Here is a 26,138-nt window from a genome sequence, read left to right on the forward strand (position 1 = left end):
GAGAAAATTCTTCCAGCTTCTTAAGCTCTACCATGTATTCTGGGAGAGGGGAAGAGAGTATCAAAAATATTTTCAAAATCTGATTTCGTAGGCACAAACAATGGTGAGGAGCCACATATCTAGTACTGAAAGCACAGGGCCTGTGTTTTCCCTCCTGCCATTAGGCCCACCAACAAGTCAAGTAAAGTCCGGCTGGTGAAGTGCTTTGGAGTCTTTTCAAAAGGCATTTGGATGACTGGAAAGATGCAGCACAAGAGTCAGAAGCCTCTAGTAGGTAACAAGATCCTTTGAATCCCACAATTCAGCCTTATTACAGTTCAAGTCCCAGGTGAATTTAAGTCTTAGTAACTCATAGTCAAGCTTCAGTTAAGGACACATTTGCTTTTCTGTCATGCATACTAAAAGCTTCCCTCACCCATTGCTTGAAGTCTTTGTTGAGTAAGTTTTTAAATTCCTGATTCTTTATACTTGTTGGAAATTCCTAGGCTCTCTTCCAAAAAAACTTTTACATCACAACATCTGAAACAGATGTCAAAAGCCACAGAATCATGTCGCTTACTAACCATTTGGTCATAAGTCACCATGTATCTGGGCACATTAAAAATATTAAAGGGCCACACTGCCTAAAGGACCAAATAAATAAAAATGGTGGTAAAAGGGGAAAACAAAGCAGTCATGAGAGACCTGAATACACCAGACTAACAGTTACAGTAGGACTTCAGTGTGTCTGCTCAAGAAGTCCCATAGACACAGGGTAAAAATCTATGTTACCCTGAAGTGAATGGCAGTTTTGCCATTGACTTCAATGGATCCATGATTTCACCCCTCGTTGATGAAATAAGAAGGTCCTGATACCCCTGGTCTTACTCATATGAAACCACAGGAAAAAAAACAAGGGCAACCCGGCCAACCACAGGAGTTTTAAAGGGACCTAAGGCGAGTGATGGCTGCTCAAGTAGCTCATCTCTACTGTGGATTAAGGACTTTACATAGCCTAATAATAATTTGAACTGGATATGCTTTAGCAATAGCGGCCCTCCAGACAACTCATAATGGTGGCAGGAAAGGAAACTGAAGATATCTCAGAGTTCTTGGCAGCTAAGGTTGTATGAGCATGCGTCACCACCAATTTCCTCCTGGTTCAAGATCTCTTGGACAGATAGCATCATTAGATCCTGACAGGCTTCAAGAACTCTTGGATTTCTCTGGAGTTATCAATTTCTAACACAGATTGTAGGAAGGAAGGCTATTCTTCCTATCTACGAAGCCTAGGGAGCTTGTATCTTGGCAAATAGTCTAGCTTTTCCTCAAGAAGTAAGAACAGGGTCTGGAGAGTCCTCCAAATTTTCAGGCTCCTTAAGGTACAGTGGATCTGGGACATCTTTATTTGATCTGACTTGTCAATATCCATCTATAAAATAGAATTACAATTCTAATACTGTAGAATGAATCCAAAGGAAATGGATTAATGCATCAGTTACACATGAGGCTGTAACAGCTTTGATGCAGCTCCTCGGTGCCAGGGCTGAAAGGTAAGGGAAACTTAGACAGCAGGAATCTACCTTGATGCATGTAGTATATTGAAAACCCAGTATTTTTATTACAATTTCCTCAGAAGACTGTCAGTACCCATCTTCTACCATGCTTGCAGTGCAGGACATTTGCTTCCCAAGCTAATTTTCTGACTTTTAACCTTCCAAATAAAATGCAATTGGGGGTAAGTAATCTACATATTTTTCTAGCCCACTGAGGCAATATCTGGGTGTAAGTATAGAGTCACAAGAAAGTTTTATGCCATTTCAATTAAAGTATCAAAAATAAGATTTGTATTTCCTGTGTGATTTACCTTGTAGATCTGACTATTTCATTTCTACATACTGCACAGAAATATACATTCATAGTACCTGGGATGAACTTGCTCTCACTAAAAGGAATCATTTTCAAAACTTACTGTAAAATCTGTCAAGACACCATGCAAACAAGATGTGCATTCATATTAGCTTTTTTAAAAAAAAAAGTTTAAATATGCTCTCAGTGAACTATTTTGAGTGTAACTCAAACTAAGAGATTGACGCACCCCCTTAAACACTCCCCCCCATGCCCCTCCCAGGGCTTTGGAGCTGTGCTCCGGCTCCGCTCCAGCTCCAGGCAAAAATCTGCAGCTCCACTGCTCTGGAGCTGCCGTGCGCTCCAGCTCCGGGCTCTGCTCCAAAGCCTCCCGATTTTATTTTTTTTTAGTTTTATAATATATATGAATGAATGAGATTATGATGATCAAACTCATGTATTTTTCATATCATGGTATACCCCCTTCAAGCCACTATATTGGCTGTTTACCATACTGCACTGGTGGGTGTCATTCCAAGAATGCTCATCCCACAGGGCTTAATTGTGAATCCTGCTGAGTACCCTTTGTTCTCCTGCACAGGCTTCCTGTATTACCAGACATTACGAAGGAGGGGAAGAAACCACTATCAGGTTGCTACTCCCCTTCACATGGAGGTGGGTGGAGCTTTGGGGCCATACTCTCCCCTCAACATTACATGGGCCAGTCAGTGCAGCTAAGCTGGCATGGAGGAAGTAAGCTGTGCCAACAAGACAGCTGGCACAACTTATTACTTTTTGCTCCAAGGGGAAGATGGGACCAGTTTGCAACAGTCTCCAAGTCAATCTCGTTCTATCCCAGAATCAGGGCCAGCACAACTATGTGCTTCCTCTCAGCTGGGCTGGATTGCAAAGTTCCAAACCACCCCACGGTAACTTGTGTACTTCGAAAGGGTAAAATGAGAAGGGAAAGGAAAAAAAGAACTAAAAGTAAAGAGAATAATTAGCAAACAAAATATGTGATGTTTGGATGCCACAAAGCTAACTTTATGAGTCTGGAATAAGTGCATTACTCAAAACAACAAAACTCGTTGGGTAGGTTTGCAAGAGGAGTAACTCCACCAATTGAAATAAAACTGACTTTGACATTTGCATACAACAGTCCTCATGCAGATCCTCAGCTCATGTAAACTGTCCTAGGTCCATTAACAACAACGGGTCACCAATTTAGCACTGGTTGCTTAGAGACCTCAATGGAGCTATGACAATTTATGCCAGTTGAGGACCTGCACCCTTGTGTTTGAAGTAAGGTAAAAGTCATCTTGGGGTTCTCCTTACAAATGCACACACTTCAAAGAAAATAATTTCACATCTATGAAGTGTGATCACTTCACATTACAGGAAAGAGATGTTACTTCCCGCACGCAGTGGGTGGCAGTGTGAATTTTGCTGTATCCACTGAATATATATTATAAATGCAAATATATGAATGTACATATTAATAAAATTTGTTTAAATGGGTGTAAACATCCTTGTCACATCCCCTAACGAGATCAAAGACTCTTTGCTGTACTACACATGTTCCTAACACAAACAAAGCATTCTATTCAAGTATACAAATAGAAAACACACCCTAATTAAGCAGTTGGTAAAATGCATTCTTTTCTCCCACTTGCAGATCTCCCAAGTGTCCCTTCAAATTTACCTATACAAGTTTCAGCTTCCTGCTTGCCACTTAGCTTGATAACAATTCAAAAAAATCATTCCCTTATTTTCAAGGGTACTTCTTTCTTGTCTGTCTGTGTATGACTGGGCAGTATTGACACATGGAATTAATGACAGTGTCTGTATGAAACAACCGTCATGCAAACACCAGTCTGCTCCTTTGATAACATGGCATGTTTGGGACCTATTCACCTCCCTATAATTGAGTACTACATAATAGTTCCGATCCTTTCATGTAACATTATTTTGTTCTATGATTAGAAAAGGAGGGGGGGAATCTATATACCATTGCCTTCTTCATTCACCCCCTGATTAATGCTGTGTTTTTAATGAGTGTGGCTGCTATTTAGGCAGGTTCTGTTACATACTTGTTTTGTTGACTTCTGTTCAATGTACAACAAAACCCAAGCTGTGATAATTGGGGACCATTTCATCACCAAAAGAATTCCTGCTATTAATACAAGGTTGGCTTGGAAAAAGCACCCTGACATTTTAAATTAGTCAATTAATATATAATTCTCCCATCATTTATAATGGAGAAAGTGTCAGTATATTTATCAGACATTTTAATTAACATGGAATATTTCCAGTACTGTAGGATATAAACAGATGGAAAATTGCACAACAATGATTTAATCTGGCTAAATTTAGTCTTTTGCAACACCGAAAGGTTATGTTAAATCTTTTTGCACAGCTTGGAGGTGGTTTTGGAAGCTCAATCATATGACTTACTATGGAGAGTAAACTGATTTGCAACCAATAATTCTCATTGCTGTCATAAGATGACTTGTACTATTTACTTACAAATAGGTTTTATTTGAAACAAATTCTGGGCTAACTCCAGCCACCCAAAAGCCTATCCAACACCTTGCCCAAGTAGTGTTGAAAGTTCCCCAGTGCTGTAGAGATTTCAAGGCCTTCCCCTTGCATTTAAAAACATTAGAAATACATACATTACAATAACGACGCGTCCTTGTCAGGCCAAATTTGTACCAAAGTTTAGTTTTTGTGAACGGAACAGAGTTTTTATAAAACCAAGACCAACACGCTTTATTTAAAAATCAAAAGACGATTTATGTTTAGGATAGGTTGTTATGGTTATATATATTTTTTTAATACTTCATTCCTATATATTTTATGAGTGCTATCCTTGTATGTATTCCAACTTCTGATGAGTAATGAGCTCACATTCTGTATGCCACTTTCCCTTTTCATGGAAAACAAAACTCCAGATAACACTTCATTTGTAAAAACTGCAATTTAACCATAAAAACTCAAAAATACTTTAAAAAACCCTCAGTCTGTACAAAGCAGTTTTTCAGTTAGGTGCAAAAAACCATCTGAAACATTACAAATGTGTATATTCACTCTTCCCCTTCACACTACCTATATTTAGATGAAGTAAAACTGGATTAATTTTTTCCCCAAACTTGGCAATAATCATGCGTTCTCTCACAAAATCAACTTTGATCAGTGTTATCATGAAAAGATTCATTCAAGAACAACTGCCATAATGAAAAATTATAAGTAACTGAAAATAGAGGATATGCCATTGCAACCTTACCTCTAGTCTAATATCCATTGCATTTCTCTCCTCCACTAGAGAGTTAATAACTTTAAAGATGCCAATAAATCCTTATCACCTCCTTCCAGCTCCATCATGCTTGTCATCATTTAGCGTTACTAAATACCATAAAATGGGTTCAAATGTTTCCTTGTTGCATGCAATTATCTCCTACAACAGGCACTTTTCAATATTAATATGACACAAAATACTAAAGTAGTCAAAAAATGGACAGCTTCACAGCTCACTACATTTGTGTCCAAACACATGACTGCTTGTAAAAGTTTGCCCTTTTAAAAAAAAAATGGTGCCATGTTTTTATTTCCTACGAGTGCAATCAGATAACACATTTTAAAAACAATTTAAAAAAATCAGATCTAGAATGGTCTGTAATCAGATGGGATGATTTTGCCATTTTCATTCAGTCAGGGACTTATCAATCCTTTATTTATATATATTTATATATTTATATATTTTACTATGAGAATGCTAGTTCTTAAGGAGTTATATGCCCTTCCCCACATTTTCCTGTGGAATTTCTTTCCCTTTTTAAAACCTCTCGCCCTAAATGATGGAAAGCATGCTGGTGCTGGAAGGTGGTGATAATCATTTATTGGCATCTTTAAAGTGATTAACACTAGCAGAGAAGGGAAATACAATTGACATTATACTATAGTTAAGACTGCAATGGCATTTCTGCCACTTATGATTATTTATAACTTTTCAGTATGGCAATATTTCCACTGCCAGCTTCCTGATGTGTTACTTCCTATAATGACAATAGGATTTGCAGTCCATCTAGGAGGAAGTATACCTGCCATTAGTGATCTGCTTCAAGGCCATAAGCTTCAGAACCAAGAATCTAAGAGATTGGGGTCCTAGAAGTGTAATTCCAGCATAGAAGAAAATTAGACTTTATAAAACTTCTGGTTAATTTTCAAGAATTGTAGCAAAGCAGCTTTCAGTTTAATTTGCAAGTTACAAACAACCACAAAACATTACAGAGGGTCCCCGGTATACAAGAAGTTATGTTGTTGAAAAGGGCCACTGATACCAAAATGACACATACCGGGGACCCGCTGGTACAGTTGTGGCATAGGCAGGCGGGGACACTTGAGTGGGCAGTGACAGGGAGCAGACGGTTAAAAGTGATCTGACGGCCTCTCCCCCCTCCAGATGGCCTTGTGGTGGGGGGCGTGATAGACAATCTGGCCAAGGGCTCCCAGAAAAATGTGCACTCTCACTTCCTCCAGGTGCTCGGGGCTTGCCCTGCTCTGCCCATCTGGGGCTCAGTGGCTAGAGCACCAGGTGAGCTCCCAACCCCTGCTCCGTGGCTGGAGTGCCAGGTGGGGCAAGTGCTGGAATGGGAGCAGAGCTGGGACTGGGGTGGGCCAGGATATTAAGTGGGGCTACCCATATCTGTTGCATATCCGTCATTCATCAATAGGGGAATGTGTTCCGATTCACATCGGTGAGCATATCCGTCGTTTGCAACTTACAGTACAGTACTGCAAACAGTGGATATGCGGATCAGGACTGATGTGAATTGGAATACATTCCTCTATTGATGAGCGATGGATATATGAAACAACGGGTAAGGGAAAGACATATACCAGGGACCCCCTGTAGTATAACTGGTAGCATTAACTTTTTTCATAAAGTCTCTGTATTGAAAGGCTCAGACTGCAGGCACATGTGTGCAGTTCCAAAAAAAAGGAGAAAATCCAACTACTTTTAAAATTAGTTCCTCTCTTCTTGAATGCAAGACTGGCAGCTTCCTGTTTCCATTTAGTATCTCTACAAACTGACCAACTGCAGTAAGTTACATTTGGTTAAAAACACCACCACCACCACTCCAGTCTCCTGTAAACAAGCTTCATTTCCTTTAGTTCTCTCCCTGGTGGCATCTTTTTACATATTTTTTTTTCAATAAATAAAAAAAAGGGAAGAACAGCCTCAAGTGTGTGGTTTTTGTTTTTGTTTTAATTTGTAATTCAGTAGTGCCTAGGGGGTCAAATCATGACTCAGGGCCTCGTTGCAGTGGGCACCGTACACACATGTAACACTAAGACAGTTCCTGCCCTGAAGAGGTTACAACCTAAGGCCTTGTCTACACTACCGGGGTAAGTCGAGCTAAGTTACGCTACTCCAGCTATGTGAATAAAATAGCTGGCGTTGACATAGCTTAGGATGACTTACTGCGGTGTCTTCACTGTGCTGCGTCGACAGGAGATGCTTCACTAGATCAGCTAAATCGACACCTGCTGCATGAATTTTATCCAGCAACTTAGAAATAACAAATGTCATTGCCAGTCTGCCAAGCCATCTAGTGAAGTAGGGTGTCCTCCACTGCTGCGCCTCATCTTGATCCTTAGTTGCTGGTGAATTTTACTCCCCAAACACTGTATACGCCCCACCTTTTCTCCACGCCTATTCATTCCAGACTAACAGTCTCTTATGTTCTGTCCATACACTCCCTAACCCTCCCACTACTCCTTTCTCCACACAACCTTTGATTTCTTCTGTTCATCACACCCGTTTCCTCCTAATCTGTTCTGAACACAATCCCTGCCATTCTGTCCCTGACTCTTGCTCTCCCCTCCAGGGTCCGGAAGTGCAAACAGCACACTCACATTATATCAAGAAAGAGAGACTGTCTACAATCATCACTGTAGCTACTTAAAAGTAACAGCAGTGAGACAGACTGGAAAACAGTAAACCTGTCAAAAAGCAGGTAAGTTTTAGAGACTCTTGGTTTTTCAGGGTGTTTTATTATGTTGGTCAATATTTTAAACCAGATTTCTGAAGCAACTTGAAGTGCACCTGTCTCTCCATCCTGGCTCCTTTGCTTTATTGCAGGGAACCATCCGTTTCCAAAGGTCCTCTCCACATTAGAGTTTAAACAGAGTTAGATGGAACTGTGTTAAATACAAGTTCTTGCTATCTGTCAAAATGTAAGCATCATTTTGCTGTCCAGTGAAAGTGGCCAAAACAGGGGAAAAAAAAACCAAACAAAAAACCAAACACTCAAGTATGTGGATAACTAAAAAGCAAGCAAATTGTCCCACTGAAATTAATATGCACCTCTGACAGTGAAGAATCGGGGCCTAAACCTCTCTTAAGAAGAGCTATGATTAAAAACCATCTGCTTTTTTTGTTTGATTGTAGTATTTTGGATAGTGTTATATTACCTGGAAAGTTTATCAAACATGTTGACAAGTTTCATGGCTTCATATTCTTTTTGTTCTTCTGTCATTTCATCCATAGGGTTGGGCATTGGCTCCTCTACATGACCAGTGATAAGATTAATGCTGTGAGGGGGAGGGGGGAAAAAGATACTGTAGCATTTACATCTATAAATACATACAAACAAAATGTCTCTTTGGATTTTGACAGATAACGGTTTTAAGTTAATGCTCCCTGGTAGTATTGTAAAATTGTTTAACTCCTTCAGACAGAATTGCAAGTAGAATTCTGCAGTTCTTTTCATAGATGATCTTTCTCCATATAGTTTTAAATTTAGAAGCCAACAAAATGAATATATTATATTAGCTCCATGTTAAGTGCTCAAATACCCAAGTTTCACTAGTACTCATTATGCCTATGGGTCAAGATTCAAAAGAGGAATTCTATTCAAGGTAGGCATTTTGAGTTAATTTTCTGGAACTATTACTTTTGGCACATATGGCCCAGTTCTGATGGTGCACTTTATCCTCAAATTAAATATGTGGCGGGGGTACCTTAAAATGGCATCATCACTTCTTTTATTTCCTTCTCACACTCATCTTTACTGAACCAAGCTTTACTAAGATCAGAAGCTGAATTTACAGTACTGGCTGCTAGGAACCCCCTTCCCCCACTCATTTTTTACCTGAAAACAGAGTCAATTTAATATGGAAATCAAAGACACAAAATACAGGATACCACAAAGCATGTTTTTTTATATATTTTAAAGAGTGTGTCTTTTCAGAGCAGAATCACACTTCCAAAAATGAAATAATGAAAAATAATATTAAATAAAAGTAGTAGAGGAAGTTTCACATAAACAAAATGGCAAATCCCAGACTATATGCCCACAAATATATTTTAAATTCAAGATGCCCATAATTTATTATCTGGAGATGACAGGACTTCTTTTCAGGTCAGGTTCTTGAAAAAAGAGACCAAGAGGAAGTGGCTATAAAGATCTCCCCATATTTTGGGGACACTGAAGTCTTCCATCTCTTTTCTTCTCTTAATGGAATATGTTGATTTAGGGGGGAAAAAATGTGTTGCTGTAACCTACTGAACTCAAGGAGATTTTACAAGAGGAGGTCCAGAAGAGACCGGAATCTGCACATTTTTAAATGTGTGTTTGAGAGTCTGAAAATAAAATGAAATAACCCTACATATATTTATACATCTTTCTTCCATCAAGAAGATTTAGTGTCTTCAAGCAAGGCAGAGCAAAGCCATATAACGAGTAAATCCTACTCAAGCACTACAATGGGCATTTGAAATAACTCTAAGCCTACTGAAATGGTATCTTATCATTAGGGCCCTACTAATTTCACGGCTGTGAAAAAATGTCATGGACCGCGAAATAAGCCCTGCCCTGTGAAATCTCATCTCGCCAAAATCAGCTGGGCTCGGGAGGGACAGGACATCTCTCTCCCCATAACAGCTGTGTAGGGGAAGGACCAGACTCACTGCCACAGGCAGTGCAGAAGTGAGAGGAGTGCGCTGCAGCAACTTCAGAGCTGAGTTCTGGACTACCTCCCCCTGTGGCTTTTGCCAGGGCTCGGGGCTGCTGTCCCCGCAGTTCCTGCCTGGGCTCAGGGACCCTAATTCCAGGGCTTCTACCCTGCCCACGTATGGCTACTGATGGGGCTCAGGACGCCCAAGCTCCAGGGCTGTCACTCCCACCCCTCCCCATGGCTCCTGCAGGGCTGGGGCTCACCCTGGCTCCAACCGCGACTCAGGACTTCCACCTCCTGCAGCTCCTGCCCAGGCTCAGGGAAGCCACCCCCTTGGGGATCAGAGCTGTTGTCCCTGACTGCTCTTGCCAGGGCTCTGGGCCGCCTATGCTTAGGGCTCCCCTAAGCCTATGCTTAGGGCTCCTGCCAGGGCTGGGGCACCCATTTTTCAAATTGTGGGAGGCCTCTAGGGACAGGCCCCATGGGCCCAGGTGTTAATCCACCACTGGCCCTGACTAGCAGTTAGGAACCCCTTGCTGGGCCGCTCCTAGCAGCACTGGGGAGATGGGACCTACCTCCAGCTCCAGGAGCCTCCTCCAGCTGCAGGAAACTCTGCACCTGCTGCCTTCAGAGCCAAGTTCTGAAGGCAGCACAGAAGTGAGTATGGCAATCCTGCAACCCCCACCCCCCACACCACAGCTTTAGGATGCCCCTCCCCCTGCATGATCCACTTTTGGATCAGGACCCCCAGTTACACCCCCATGAAATTTCAGATGTAAATATCTGAAATTGACCAATTTTAAGACGCTGTGGCTGTGAAATTGACTAGAGGGAACCGTGAATTTGGTAGGGCCCTACCCATCATATATCTAAAACTGGTTAATACAGAAACATCCCAGCCTACAGCTAGTCAGTTCTCTATCACTTATCAAATTTGTTGCAATTGATGAAGTTATGGAGGCAGTATTCAAGGATGAACAACAGACAAAGTTACACTTGAACAGGAAGAAAAAAATAGTACTGTACTTTGGCTTTGCAGATTTATATTCTTCAGTGTCTGTATCTTCATCATCGGAGTACCAATGATCTCCCCTTCCTCCTGCTAACAGGCCCCTTGCTGCCAGCAGTCCTGCTGCATTACCATAGCCTGTATACTTCAACAAGTTGTCAACTGCAAAGAGAAAAAGATCAATTTATTCAACTAAAAGTTAATTTAATTACAGTACAAAGTGCAATATTAGTATCATCTTTAAAATGGGTTTTAAAATCTAATGTCTTTATATGGTGACCAGCGTGCTCTATGAAATAGCTGAAAAAGGCAGAAGTGAGGTACTACATTTTAAAATCGGTCCCGAGGTCAGTCGCTTTTGACTTTTTAATAAGCCATAAAGATGGCAAATTTAAGTTTTGTCTCACAAAATGATACAAAACAGGCAAATTTTCAGGAGGCTGAAAAGTGGTGATAAGTGAAAGTGTGTATTCTAACTCTTGACAGGAAGGTGGGGTCCAGTGGTATGAATCAGGATTGGGACCCAGGAACTCCCAAAATTCTAATCCTGGCGCTAAACTCTGCTCTTTTTGTGGTTCATGCAGTAATTACCATTTCATCTCAGTTGCCTCATCTGCACAACAAAGAGACTAATAAAACTACCTAACAGGAGGTCTGAAGAGAGTTAAACCAATGATTGTGAAGTGCTTTCACCTCCGACCCCCAAAAAAACCCAACACACCAAACCAACCAACAACAGTGCTTTAGTTGGTTTGAGAAATAATGTAGGCTGGGATTTTCAAAGGTGCTTAAGAGTGTTGGGTTCCCCAACTCCCACCGAAAATCATTGGGATTGGGTCACCTAACTTCTTTAGACTCCTCTGGAAATCTTGACTATAAGTGCTAAGTATTATTACTCCAGCCACTACTAGAACACCTTGTTTTATTTTCTATGAAAACCCAAATAGCTTTTTAACACCTACTGACCAAAGATAAAACTTACTGGCAACATTTTCCTAAATGGTCTAGAAAGTTCACTGAATCCTTTCATATTTGGTCAACTTTCTGTGGTTTTCCAACCCCCCACCTCCACAGACAGTGATCTTCATTTTTTGTATTTGTGCTACTGTTATTTATGGCAGCTAACTAGAAAATTCTTGGTTGGTACCATTGGCAAAAGTTTCATGTTTTTCAATTTTGTTTTCAATATTAGTACTTAAACTTTTACGTATTTCCATGTGATGTGGAAATAATTTCTTGAAAATGATTATCTTCCTTGAGAAATGTGATTTCTTTTTAATCTGAGGTTCACAGCTATGGGCAAAATTCTGCTCGATTGACATACGCTAATCCCAGTGACTTGAGTGTGAATAGTCAAGTGACTAATGACAGCAGGATTTGGCTCCAAAGCTTCTGTAACTTACCTATACTATCCACAGTGACAGTGAAAGCACAACATTTTATTGAAAAAAAAGTTCCTGGTACGCAGCACTATGCATATATTATTTATAGAGCGCATAGTCCAGCAATGGCAGAACGCATCACGCTTAATGTTCTGGAAACAAGGTCATCCTATTAGTTACAGCAGAAGAGTTTAGCCTCTCCTTCTGTAGTATTAAGGCTGGCAATTGTTAGAAGGGGGAAAAACCAGTATATGAGAAAAAACGACAGTCACTTTTCTCAGTACAGCCATCTGAAAGAAAGGGCACATGGCACAAAGCATTTTTCAAACATACAAGGATTTTTTATTTTATTTTTTTAGAAAAAAAGTGGTGTTTTAAACCTACAGCAGATTGTTACTTTTCTCCACAAATTCTGCGTGTGTGACATTAGTAGAATGAGAACTTGATGTGAGAGACAAAGTCCGTTTCTAAGCTTTATCAACACAGAATCATCACTTGAAATGTAGGGCACTTATAAGAAGCCAATTTCCAAATCCATTCTCCTGCATATCAGGCCAGTAGGGGCTTGGAGAACTGCAAATATAGTCTACTCATCCCTTACAGGGACTATGCTGCATTGCTATGTAGTGACCCCTTTGGCTAATATGCAATAGAACAGATCCTGATGTTCTCCTAATGGAGTCCATTCAGCCTTCTTTATTCAAAATAAGGTCACCAAAAAGTAGTGTTTTAAGGGAGAATGAGCATTAAAAAGAAAGAGCAAGAGAGATGCCACAGTATATTCCCAGGAGAAAAAGTAGGACACTTCTACAAGGGCAAAGGCCTAGACTTTGCATGGTTGTGCAAAAAAAATTCTTTTTTCAAACAGCAATTCTAAGAATCACCTTCTCTGAACGCAGAATTACAAAAGTGATTGTCCCTATACCTTACAAAGGTAATCCACAAGCATGCTTATGCACAAATCCGGTATTAAACAAGAATTTAAGCTATAAAAGCAATTGCTGGCATGCTCTAAGGAACAGAAATTCCAAGATGGTGGTTATATCTTGAAATAAGTATATCTCAATTTATACTCATCAAGGGTAAAATTTACACCAGTACAGGGGCCCTCTCCTCCCCTACTTAAGCCCTTTTCACAAAGTTTAAATTGCATGAAGGGCCTTGCACATGTCCTCTGCACTGGGGTGAAATCCAATCCAACTTGATAGTGATGAGAAGTAATTTACATATTAATATTTTGGGGCCTAGTGGCAAGAAAAAAGAATTAGTTTGCTCAGTCCAGTTCCTGGAACCTGGTTTTGCAGTTGCTCTGAACATGGAACTCCCATTGAAATGAAATAATATACTTTGCTTGAAGTCAATGAGAGTTTTGGGCACTGAACAGCTACAGCAAAAAGCTTACAGATAGAACTACTACAGCTGGTGCCATTGGCATTCTTAGATGAGGGGCCAAAGACAGAAAAAGGCACACAACCTAAACTTTTACACCTAGGTTCAAGCAGATTAGCAGGGCAGTGTAAAGAAGCTTGTTCTGCCACTATCAATTCCATGATAAACCAAAAATTCTAGTCACCGGTCTTGTAATTTTGGGGAAATGTATCAGATTAAGAGATTATAGATTTATAAATGATTTTTATATATGATGAGAAAAGCTCTTAAAGTAATTTTTTACTGTAGGTTGCTGTATTATAGACTAGCTGTGTAATTACAGTCATACTTTAACATTATTTACTGGATTGGTACTAGATTTTTCATTAGATGTCAAACTTTGAAAACACTTGTTTTACGGTTTGAAGAGTTCATAAAGCATATTGCCGAAAAGGAAAATAACCATTAAATATGTGTCAGGAAAGAGTTTGGATAATCAAGGTAGTTACTCTCAACTGAATTTATTTCCAGTAAATTATGTTACATCTTTGAGGCACTGACTGCTGTCTTCCTGTTTGTCTCAGAAGCACCCAGCACATTTTTGGTACTAAATAAATCTTGTCAACTAGGGCTCCCGTTCTTCTTAACTGAAGCCACAGATCTCTGGAAAGCAATTAAAATTTGATTTTCTGTCTTTTTTAAAAGATATTTGAAGGACACACTTCCACCAACACAGAATTAACTAGGCCATTAAAAGGTGTTAGTTTCATTTAAAAAGGAGAAATCCGGCAGATCAAAGCAAGTTCGCTATAACGCGGTTTCACCTATAATGCAGTAAGATTTTTTGGCTCCTGAGGAGAGTGTTATATCGGGGTAGAGATGTATTTGATTAACGATGAAAAACATTAGGCATGATTTTAGCAGTATCACAAGCAGTACTAAGGTGCCACAAGGACTCCTCTTTGTTTTTGCTGATACAGACTAACACGGCTACCACTCTGAAGTGCTTTTAAACTAAAGGACATATCTGGAATTGGGAGAGTTACAGAAATAAGAAGTTCTTCCTAAAGTCTTGCTGTAATTAGAATAAAATGAAAGAAACAAAATTGATTTATACCTCTCTCCTTACAAAGGACAAAAAGGAATTCTGCAGCAATTTGCTTTACTCCAAGGTCGACATGTGTCATAAGGCGCACAAGTTTGTTTCTCACTGTTGTGCCAACTTCAGGACGATTTGATACATCTCTTAATGGGGGCAATACCTAGTGTCATGAAAAGAAAAAAGTGAAAACAGCATACATTCCTGGCAGAAGTTAATACAGTACATGGAAAGGAAAAACATTGAAAATGTTGATTTATTGGGGGAAAAAAAAAATATATGGAACAAGCTTAAATCCAACCCAAGCAAAGCAGTGGCAAGTTTATAACTAGACTTTATATTGCAGATATCCTATCTTCCAAAAGGTGACTAGAGCCCAACTAGCTGCATGGGTTTCCTAGGACCTCCACAGACGACTGAACAAGACTCCTGCCTTAGAATACATTTGTTTCCCCCTCTTCTTCCATCTTTATTCTAAATAATGTCAGGGCTCTAGCCTATGTCTCCAGCAGTTCTCTTTCCAAAAAGAGCCAGAGAAGGGGAACAATGAGATTGAATGAGGAGATCAGGGAGGGAGACTAGAACTGGGAGCCAGTAAGGTGTGGGCGGGGGGAGGGAGGGAAGAAGAGAGAGAGACTGATTGGATGAGGAGCTGAAAAAGGAGACTGGGACAGGGGTGAGATGCCCGAGGACAGAAGACAGGGACTGGGAAGGCAAGGAAAATGGGACTAGGAGAAGATGTCAGGGAATGGGAAGACAGCACAGACAACAAAAGGTTGAAGGGGATGGGGCTGAGGGGGAAAATGGGCAGAAGAGCTTGTACCCACTAGAACAAGCAAACACTCTTCCAGACCTTGGAATGGAATCCAAGATTCCTGAGTCTCACCATCCTTCTGCTATCAGCAAATATCTGTGAAACTCAATGGCAAAGTGTGCGTCTCATCCCCCTCTAGTGCTAATCCACATGAAGGATGACAACTTACTATTCAGATCAGTTACTCTCTTAGCTCAAGTAGCAGAGATGTGCACAGTGGATCCAAAGGTTCCAACCCTGCCGATGAGTCACGTGGGTGTCAATGTGATTCCACATGATGGAATTTGTTTTTTTTTCCTGTTTGCTTCTTTTAAGAACCATGGGAATTACACACAAAAAACTGCATTAAAAGAGCATGACTAAGGATGCAAAGTCAAGCACTCAAAAGTTGAGAAATGCCATAATAAAGGTTGCCTGTGCACTCTTAATTTGGCCCTTTTGGGCTTATGCATTATCATCATGTAATTAGGCAATCTTAATCCTGACATTTCCTAACTTTTGAGTGCTTGACTTCACAACCTCAGTAGTGTACTTTTAATGTAATTTGTGTGTAATAATCAGAACATGTTCCTAGGGAAATGATTGTCAAACAAATGAACATGGGTTCAGGTGGGGAATATACAGCAAATGCCAATTTCTTGAAAGTAAAAGACCAGGCTTTCATTTAACGGCCCTTAAGAAAAAAAAAAGGAGGGAGGGGACGAGGGGAGAAGAAAAGATGCAGAGAAGATATGTGGTAGAATATAAAGACCTAGACTATGATTTCAGGCACAGCCCTGAGTAGGGTGTAATTTGGAAGCTGCATCATCCTAGGAGTAGCCACAGGAGATAGTGATGCAGCTAGGATTCAATTTCTATTCTGCTTCCTCCTTGCTTGGCAGGGGAGCATTTTGAAAGTTTTTCCATTGCACTTTAGCAGATAGTTAAAGTTAAAATTGCAGAAGTTACCAAAAAAATCTTGAATTTTTAAACATGGGATGAAATTCACCCCCATGCAGAGGACCAGCATGGGGCTCATGCTCCACTTAAGACCTATTTTAAGGGCTTAAATGGTGCACAAGCCTTGAGCGAGCCCTCTGCATAGGGATGAATTTCACCTTGGGAATACAATTTACATACAGCAGTTAAGTCTTAAAGCTCCAACACTATGGATTCATTTCTGCTGGATGTACTGTAATTTAGGACTAAAGCTCAGCTGAAGGGCACCAAAACACTGATGGATTGACTGGCTTCCATACAGTTGTAGTGCTATTTTATTAATTATGGGGCAATTTTTCAGAAGTGACTAATGGATTTAGGTGCACAAGTCCCATTAGGTTCTTTTGAAAAAAGTCCTCCTATCTCATACACTACAGCCTCAGACTCTGCCCTAATGTTGCTGAATTGAAGGCTCTGTGGCATAAAACCATGGAAGTTGGGCCCATGCAATCGAATTAAGCTACGGACCCAAGCATCATCTTGTAACTGAAACAATTTGTCCAGTCCCCCTCTGTATATTTTATCATTACAGAGGTGCCTTGAGGTTACATCCCAAGTCTTACATTTAGAATTTTTAATTTGAAGGAGAATTTAAAAAGTTCTTCAGTCTGGTCAAATATTTTATTGTTGGATTTTTATTTGCTGATACAATGATTTAAGTCGACAAAGAGCACCTTACAGACTAACAGACGTATTGGAGCTTAAGCTTTCATGGGTGAATATCCACTTAGTCAGATGAATGTAGCGATTTAATGATTTAAATCATTATCCTGCATTTATAAGGTGATATTAATGTTCATTCCCTTTATATTACTTTGAAATCAAATGATGACATTGCACAGAAAACACTTAAATGTAAAGTGTTTTTGTCATTGAGCTGACAGAAGGTAACAGACCTTGCAATTGCTTATGGATATAGACAACTTTAAGAGAAATGTTAAAATACAAGTTGCTTTATAAACAAGCATAAGTTTCTCTGTGCTCTAGAAGCCTGAAAGATCTTGCTGCATGTTTTATTTTCAGACTTCTAAATTTACATCTGAATCTTACCTGAGCTTTGATAAACTTCCTGATGTTCCGATGAGCACGGCAACATTCTGTTAGTAAACTGAGAACTGGAGTCAGACCTTCTCTGTAGCTGCTTCCCTAAAGTGGAATTATAAAAACAACCCAAACACTAGCTGAATTACAAGAGTCAGACAAGATTATATTTTATATATTATATGCATTCAGTATGAGTGTGCTTTGCTTGAAACTTTACAATAAATAATTAATGTGGCTAATTTAATATGCAGTCAAGTGGAAAAGAATAATTCTTATGTTTGCAATGACAAAAAGATTTTTCCTTCTCAGTATAATCAAAAATTCTTAAAAATGTCATCAACATATAAACTGTTGCTAGTCTCACCACTCACTGCAGAGACAGCATTTTCATTAAAATCTTTTCTTTCCAGGGTTTATAATAATCTTACATAAAGTTTCTCTCTAAATTAAATTTTTGCACAGAAAATCTCATCATGAAAATATACTACTACACACAATTTGAAAAAACAATTATGTAAACACACGACCGAAATTCTCCCCGAAATCCATAATTTCAGATGCTCCATTCAGTAATTCAAAAGGGACTGTTACATAAACTGCAAATGTTCAGACTAAAATTGGCTTTTAAGACAACCTAGTTCCTTTGGAGGTCATAAAAATATTTACAACTGCTTTGTATTTTGAACATTAGAGGTGCAATGCACAATTTAATGGTGGAGTTTCAGCCTTCAATTTTCTTTGTGTTTTGGATTCACTTTACTTCAACACATTTTGTTCAGCAAAGGATTTAGGCTTAATCCAAAACCCAGGGAGCATTGGATCAGAACTTTAAGCATACATTTAAATTATCTGCTGAACTCGGCCCAGGTCAAGTTTTGCTGACCTTGCTTTTCTATACATAGATGGTATTCTCTGCAGTGCTAACAGAAATAAAAAGTTGTGTCAACAAAATAAGACATCTCAACCTCAAGAGGCAAAATGTTCCCATCTATTGCCCACACACAGTCGTCACTTTTTATAACCACAACCATGTTTTAAACTTTACTGTGTTCAAGGGATCCAGAATCAACATCACATTAGAAACTGGGTTGGAAATCAGTATGGTTTTATCATCTGTAAATATATTCTATGATTGAGTCGGATATTCTCTGAGCTTTGATTTTCCTTGTTATTTTAATATTGGTGTAATGAGAGACGTGTTTTACTTTCATACATCACATGCCTCTTGACATTTTTCATAAATTTATGAAGAGTTCTACATTAATATAGTTATCACATGAACTTTCAAATTCCAGAATGAGTCTGATCTGCAAAATTACTGAACTTCACATCATTCCCACCCCTTGACGTTTTAAAGTTCTGGAGTAGGGGAGGAAGGTGTATGAATCTGGAGTTCTGATTCAAGCTCATTTCTACTCTTACTAATAGGCATTCCTTTTGTGAAGTCCTTCAGTGTCACACGTACCTTGTCTATTCTTTTCTCCATGAAATCCAGCAACACTTGAATGGCATCCATATTCATACCATTATATTTCAAAACTGTTTCTTCCTGGGTTGATGGACTAATGAGAACATCCAAACAAGAAACTGGAATATTGCTTAAAAGGTTGATTGCATTACTGAAAGAAATTTTTATTTAGTTAGTGCTTTAGTAACATATTAAATGCTGTACCCAAATCATATATAGATTATTTTAACACTGACTGAAAAGTATATGCCATTACCAACACTGTTTATGTGCTTAAAAAAATAGATAGTGTACAGAACTGAAAATGTAAAGCAGAATACTAACTATGCATAAACAGCTACAACTTAAGATACTTCTTAACATTAGTTCTTAATTCTCTATTCTTTGTAATTTCTTACAAGACTACCCATCTTGCATTTCTAAAGGAGGAGAGGCCAATATAGCTGCTTTTCATTACTTCTGGCTGCTTCAGAATCACTGATGTCAGCAGGTACTGTATATGCATAGCTAGAACAACTGTGTTTATTATATTAATTGATGCTTCACCCAGTAGGGGGAACCCACACATTGGTTTTCAGGAGGTCACATAAAATGTTTCTTGAAATTTACATGTTTTAGTTTTACAATACTTAAATGTTACAGTAACGACTGTATTAGAATATTTTAAAAACAGTTATTTAATCCTCCTTGAAAGGTGGGGGGAGTCTTAAATGCTGTTCATATATTAGCACCTTTACTTTACTTCTCACGGATGGGAGATATTTAAGGCTTTTTTAAAAAACAAACTGGAATTCATGTCATCAAGTGCTGGATTTTAAAAAGTGATAGTTTTAGAATCCCCAAAACAGTGAGGGTCAGACTACAATACCCTTACTCATGCTGAGTAGTAACTTACTTCACAAATAGCCCCATTGACTTCAAGCAGACTACTCATGGTGGAAGGTACTATTCAATACAAGTGAACTGGACCGTGTCTTGATCTTTAAACCATATTTAAGTCAGTTAATGGAGACTAATATTTATTTAATTCAAGATAAACTATATAGCAGGTTCCTTTTGTTATGGGAAACCATGTTAGAGTTTTACTTCATGAATTTCTGCTTTATGGTCTGGTTTATTTACCTTTTCAATCAGAGAGCCTTATTCTGCTCTCTCGATAGAACAAAAGTTAGATTGTATTTATAAACTTCCCTAATGCATTGCTATATAAGTAGGTGCTGAAAGAGAAGCACCCTCTCTATATTTACTGACTGATGACTAGCCAGCATTTAGCAAAGATAACAGATAAATCTGGAAAACAGTTAAGAAATACTGTAGAACACATTTCAGGTTGTACATATAGACTCTGAAGTGGCATCTTTGGGTAAGTCTACACTGCAAAAAACAACCATGGCAGTGAGCGTCAGAGTCTGGGTCTACAGACTTGAGCTCAAGGAGCTTGCTCTAAGGCGCTAAAGATAGTAGTGCAGATGTTCTTGCCGAGGCTCTGAAGCCTAGGGAAGAAGGAGAGTTTCAGAGCCCAAGCAGGAATGTCTACATGGTTATTTTTAGCGCTGTAGCACAAGCCCGAGTCTGTAGGACGCTGAGTCTCAGCCCAGGCAAGGATGTTTTTTTGCTGTGTAGTTGTACCCTTATAGCCTGGCTAATCACAAATATAGTGAATCACAAAAAGTAGTAAATAATCTTGGCCTCAAAGCTTTCAGAAGTCTCTCTGCTGAAGTTCAAAATAAACACAAAAATCTAGCTCGGTATTATTATTGCCCCCCATCCCTGTAGTATCTTACTACTTGATATCGTGGTTCTAGTGAAAAGTCTATTATGTAAGACTTTTCAAATAACACGATAATATTGTTGTGAATTTGTATTAGAAATTGTATTTTTGTTTCAAAAACAGTAGATGTGATGACCTTTCCTCCCCACAATATTAGCTCCCTCTCTAAAGAAAAGACAAATCAACAAATTTTGATAGTCTTTGTATTATTTTACTTTCCTTTAAAGCATCTCTCTCTTTTAAGCAATCTAAAAGTATCCAGTTTCTAGCCACTCATACCGCAGGAAATAAAACAGAACTCAATTCAACAAATATTTGGTGGCTTCAGCCTTTTCATAGAAAGTCCCCTTTTTACTGGTTTCTTATTAAACAACTGAGTTCCCAAACACCTACAAAATTAATTTTCTGGATCACTGTGCCTGAGCTATTCTTTTCAATAAATGAAGCCCAGCTTTCTGATCTTTGTCACTTCACTGACAGTTTTATTTGTGGTAGAGGAGTGTATGAAATTCTCCAGCTACCAGGAAGTCAGTGACTATGCACAGATCTGCACAATAGCGTTTGCATTCCTACTCCAGGGGGTAGAAATACTGCGTATATTACTCTCCCCTTTCTAGCTTCCTAGAGATCATTAATCACTGGGACATGACGTCCACCCACTCAGACTCCCAGCCCCCTCCTGATATGCAAATTCAAAAGCAAAGGACTATTTAGCATGGCTGAATGCCTTGATTAAAACCTTGTTAGTGAGCAAAAATGACACTCGCTCTAATATGTGGTGCTTTAAGCTTCTCATATTCAAGTGTTAAGCAACAATACTACAGAATTGCATTAATAGTAACAATATAGGTACCTTCTATAGGAAAACTTTCACTTATTGGTAAAAAATAAAAAAAAATCAAATTGTAGTTAGTGCTTATGATGCGGGAGCAAACCAAACCGTATTTCAGGGCATGCATCTAACATTTGATATTAGTATAAAATAAGTTTATTTTGAGCTCAAGGGCTCCTTAACAGACTGTCCAAGTCCTGCATTTGGACACTAAAAACCAGCATTTAGAGGTGTAAGATTCAAACTTACATGCTGACAGTAGGTACTGATCTAAGCATCCAAATGTGGGATTTACACAACCTTTTAAAAATAACCACTGTTGAAAAGGGGGACTCTCGGTTGAAAGTGTTGTTTATACTCTGAAGAGTGACTATAAAAATATGTTTGTGTCTCAAAGATGCCATAAAAATGTGCTCAGTTTTTAAGTAAAGAGATACTTTTTGTAACTGCTAGCCCTTCAGACTCCATCTGAAATCTGGATTCTAAAAGTCAAGCTCTATTCTGTCTTGTTTGTGCCTCATCTCCAGCAATAAAGATTCTACAATTAGAGTCTATTGTAGTTCAGAGTTCTGTTGCTGAAACATAAACCTGAAAATAATCCAGTTCATACTTTTTTTTTTATACATAAACTGGCTCAGCATTGCTATCAGAAGTTAAAGAGGAGTAAACAAACACACGGAAACTCTGATCTGGAAAGTAACATTTGTGTTTACTTCCAACTACGCCCATAGGGGACTAATGGAGTATTCAAACCCCCAGAGGTTTATAAGGGAAATCCCCCTGGGCTAAAGCCACCCCATTCAAAAATTGCCTTATTACACATGAAGACGTTATATTAGACAAACATTTGAAATGCCACATTCATGGTTGCTTATGAAGTTCTAACTTTGTCCCCTTGTGTGTCCAGTTTGTGCATTGAATGAGATGGGGGCCCTATTGGGTGTGGGGGTGGGTGGGGAGAAGCATGTAATCATATAATTAAAGACTGCATCATAATGCATAAGTACAAGAGGAAAGAACTGATATCCTGCAGGCAGTCTTAAGTGTGGTATTTCCAGACCTGCCCCTACCAATGCACTGGTCTAAATGCAAAGACCCATCTCTTTAATAATGCCTTCCTCCAGTAGTAGTAGCTCCCAACAACCCACTAATTCCCTCCTCTGCCACACACTTCAGGGGAGGATGAAAGCAAAACACAAAAACGAGGGAGAGGGAGAATACTGCTGTTTAGGGCACACACAGCACTATATTTCATTACATGGTACTTTGGCCATTTTGCAGATATGCCTTAAATAGTCTCAGACTAATCTGCACCAATTGAGCGCAGCTCTGATGCAAGGTGTAGATTCCCACCAAGTAACCCCACTAACCCTGTAGCTTTTGATAACTTTCAGTCAAATTTACTGACAGCATTAAGGGGGTGAAACCTATAGCATTCATCTGAGAACTGTTGGCTCAAAGCATCATCTCCAGAAGATTTTGTAGCTAAAACTATGGCCTTTCCAAGTTGAAATAGACAACACAAGTGGGGACAATTTAGGGGAAGTGTTTGTATCTACTAGGCTTATGTGTGTCTTTGGATGTCTGTTACATTGAGGAAGACAAAAATAAAAAATAAATATCCCAAATAAAAAAACTATAAATTCTAAATGCACAAGAGTGGGACTCTTATCAAAATAAATTTGATTTTTGTGTGTGCTTAACCTGCAGTCAAACAGTTCAAGAGAATTTGGTGAAAGAAAAGAAAAACAACACTTTATAGAACAAATTCCTTACGAGATCAAAAGCAACATTCAAGGAAGCTGCAGATTCCCCAAATAGCACAGGAAAATGACCTGATAACTAAGGCAGCTTAATGACATTTATACATAAATAATAGGTAGGACAGTGGGAAGGCAATTTAGAATTTTAACTATTCCAAACCCAGTCATATGCAGGAGCACAGATCCAACAGCATGAATTTATTGCAACTGATTCACCTTTTGGCAAATTAGAAATTATACATGTAAATTACACTTGCACCACTAGTATGCCAGTATAGAAATGCTGGGCTAATGGTGACTTAAAACACCAACTGAACAGTTCCAGACTAGTGCGTCGAAGTTGCAGAAATTATACACAATATTTTTAACTTATTTCTCTACTGATATTTATCCGAGACAATTACAGTTAAAGATAACTTCAAGGAGTGCTGCAGCTAGAATTCCTGTAAATAATTTTATTCCCAAAATTTGCAAAAGTACATTTTTACATTTCAATATATTCTCTCAACAGCCTTAATAAGGGTTATGCAGTTCAGGGATTACCTTTTATCTATTTTTTGGACAGTGGACATTATTTTTAGAGATTATTTTGATCTGCTAATATCTAAAGAGAAATATTATTTAGTGCTCTAACTAAAAAAGTTATCCTTCAAAAATATATTGTTTCTGTTAATTCTACCAACCTGTGCAATTCTTCAGTTTTGTCTTCAGTAGGGCCCATGGTTAATAAGCAGTGGCGAAGGATGGCAGCCATATAGCGAAATTGATGAGATTCATTCTATATAAATATAAATTATGAAGATATTTTTCATTTTGACGATTGCAAATGAGGGTTTCAGGTCACTAGAATAATAAAAATTAAAGACGGAAAACACCCATTAGATCATATAATCTATTTCCTACCAATACAGGACTGCTCTTTCAGAATTCATTTGAATGCTTGGTGCAGTCTAGTTTTAAGTTACTCTAGATCCATTATTTCCTCTGGGAGATTATTTGGGCTAGATTCACAAACTTTATGCACCTTTAAAAAAAAACAACAAAACACACACACACACACACACACACACACAGGGATTCACGAAGCCTGAGTTAGGCACCTAGCCTCCCTATACAATGAATGGGGACAGACAGATGCCTCACAATGGGATTCACAAAAGCCACTACACGGCTAACTTAAGTGGAAAGCCGCTCCAATGGGAAATACCAAGACAAGGGATTTCTCCTAAGCCCCTGCCGCTCTTAAAAGGTTTGGCTCTAAGTCCAGATTGCAGGGAGGTTCCTCCCTTTGCAGGGCTGGCAGTTACAAAAAAGTCTCTCTCCTCTTAGCATAGGAATGTAGAGTATGCCATTTTTGCAAGAAACTGTGGGGAGGAGGAGAATCTCCCTCAATGGTTAGAGTACTCACCTGGGATGTGGGAGACTGGTGACTGTACTCCCCCCTTCTCCTGAGGGGGAGATATTCTGAGGTGGGGTTCTCTCAGTCTCTGGTGTTGAAGCTGTTGTATTGTGGATAAATAACGAAAGCATCATTGGGCTGGAGAGAGAACAAGCACTAGAATGACTTTGTAGTATGGTGGTTCAAGAACTCACTTGGACAGTGGGAGATCCAGGATCCAATGACTAATTATTTATATACAGTGGAACAGTTTCAGCAGGAGAGAAAGAGAGAATGAGGGACCCCACATCAGACTATCCCATTGCCCAGTGGTTAGGGCACTCACCTGAAAAATGGCAGATCACCTGAGGAGGAAAAGGGATTTGAACAGGGGAGGGGGAACTTGAGCACAGGGTCTCCTACATTTAGGCCACTGGGCTAAAAGTAAGTTTGAAGGTCCTCCTCCTCCTCCACCTGTTTTGTCTAAACTCATCTAGAGGGGGCAATCTGAGAGGTGAGCTCTGAACACGCATAGTGGATCAGGCCCCACAGGCAAGTTAGACAGAGGAATGCTTGCAGGGTCCAAATTGCACTAGGGCTTAGATGTCTGGATGCCCGGCGTGGGGCTACACTCAGCATGCTACGATGTAAAAACATAGGCATAGGGACCATTTATAGCAAAAATTTAGGAGCAGAGGAAGTTTAGGTGCTTACATGTTTTGGCAGCAGTGGAGTGGGGGTTTTGTAAATCCCACTGGGGCTTGATTCTGTGATTTAGGTGCCTAAAGTGTTAGTTGGGCACGCAAGTCCTTTTGTGCATCTAGCCCTTCCAGTCCAATAGATTTCATAATTAGGAAATTTATCTTGATAGTCAGACTAAGTTATCCTTTGCTCAATTTCAACTCCAATTTATTCCTCAACTATCTGCTCCCTTTCCCTGCCATTTACAACCACCAAATTTTGGTATGTGTTATATTACCCTTAGCCAGCCTCATTCCGTGAAGTGTCACTTCTCTGTAGGCTATCCAGAATGTCACTGCCATTTTTTACACTCCTGTATCTCACTGCAGGTTGGGGGGGGGGGGAGGGGGGAAGAGAGGAAATCTCATTCTGGGGGCACTAGATCTATTCCACCTGAAAGCCTGCATAGCTGGAAGGGGAGGCAAAGCCAAAACTCCCAGAAGAGCCAGCCCTTGGTGCCAGAGACTTGTCCCTCGTAGTAACTGGGGACAGTGGCAGTAACATTCCTTCATGACTCCTGGGCATCAGAGATGTCATTGACTGCTTTTGAAAGTTTGGTCTACATACATTCCTCAGTCTAACTGGGACAAACAGCCAAACTCCTCCCACCCCTATTCCCCTTCCTTCGGTCTTTTTAAACATCTCAGTCTGCTGTCCTCCATATTCCTCCTTACTCTCTTCCTTTCCCCTTCAGCCCTTTTC

The 26,138-nt window shown here is 39.4% G+C and overlaps 1 protein-coding gene across 1 annotated transcript in view; it reads right to left on the reverse strand.

The window, feature by feature from the left end:
- Window positions 1–26,138, reverse strand: part of RIC8B (RIC8 guanine nucleotide exchange factor B) — a 59,484-nt gene that overhangs the window by 1,955 nt on the left and 31,391 nt on the right. The window contains exons 4-9 of the mRNA XM_044987318.1: window positions 24,001–24,095; window positions 18,949–19,102; window positions 17,490–17,585; window positions 14,666–14,810; window positions 10,816–10,960; window positions 8,305–8,424 (exon numbers count right to left, since the gene is read on the reverse strand). Of these exons, the coding sequence (XP_044843253.1) occupies window positions 8,305–8,424; window positions 10,816–10,960; window positions 14,666–14,810; window positions 17,490–17,585; window positions 18,949–19,102; window positions 24,001–24,095 (755 nt within the window). The remainder of the gene's footprint in view (window positions 1–8,304; window positions 8,425–10,815; window positions 10,961–14,665; window positions 14,811–17,489; window positions 17,586–18,948; window positions 19,103–24,000; window positions 24,096–26,138) is intronic.

This window comes from Mauremys mutica, chromosome 1 (assembly GCF_020497125.1).
Source record: "Mauremys mutica isolate MM-2020 ecotype Southern chromosome 1, ASM2049712v1, whole genome shotgun sequence".
Taxonomy (NCBI): domain Eukaryota; kingdom Metazoa; phylum Chordata; order Testudines; family Geoemydidae; genus Mauremys; species Mauremys mutica.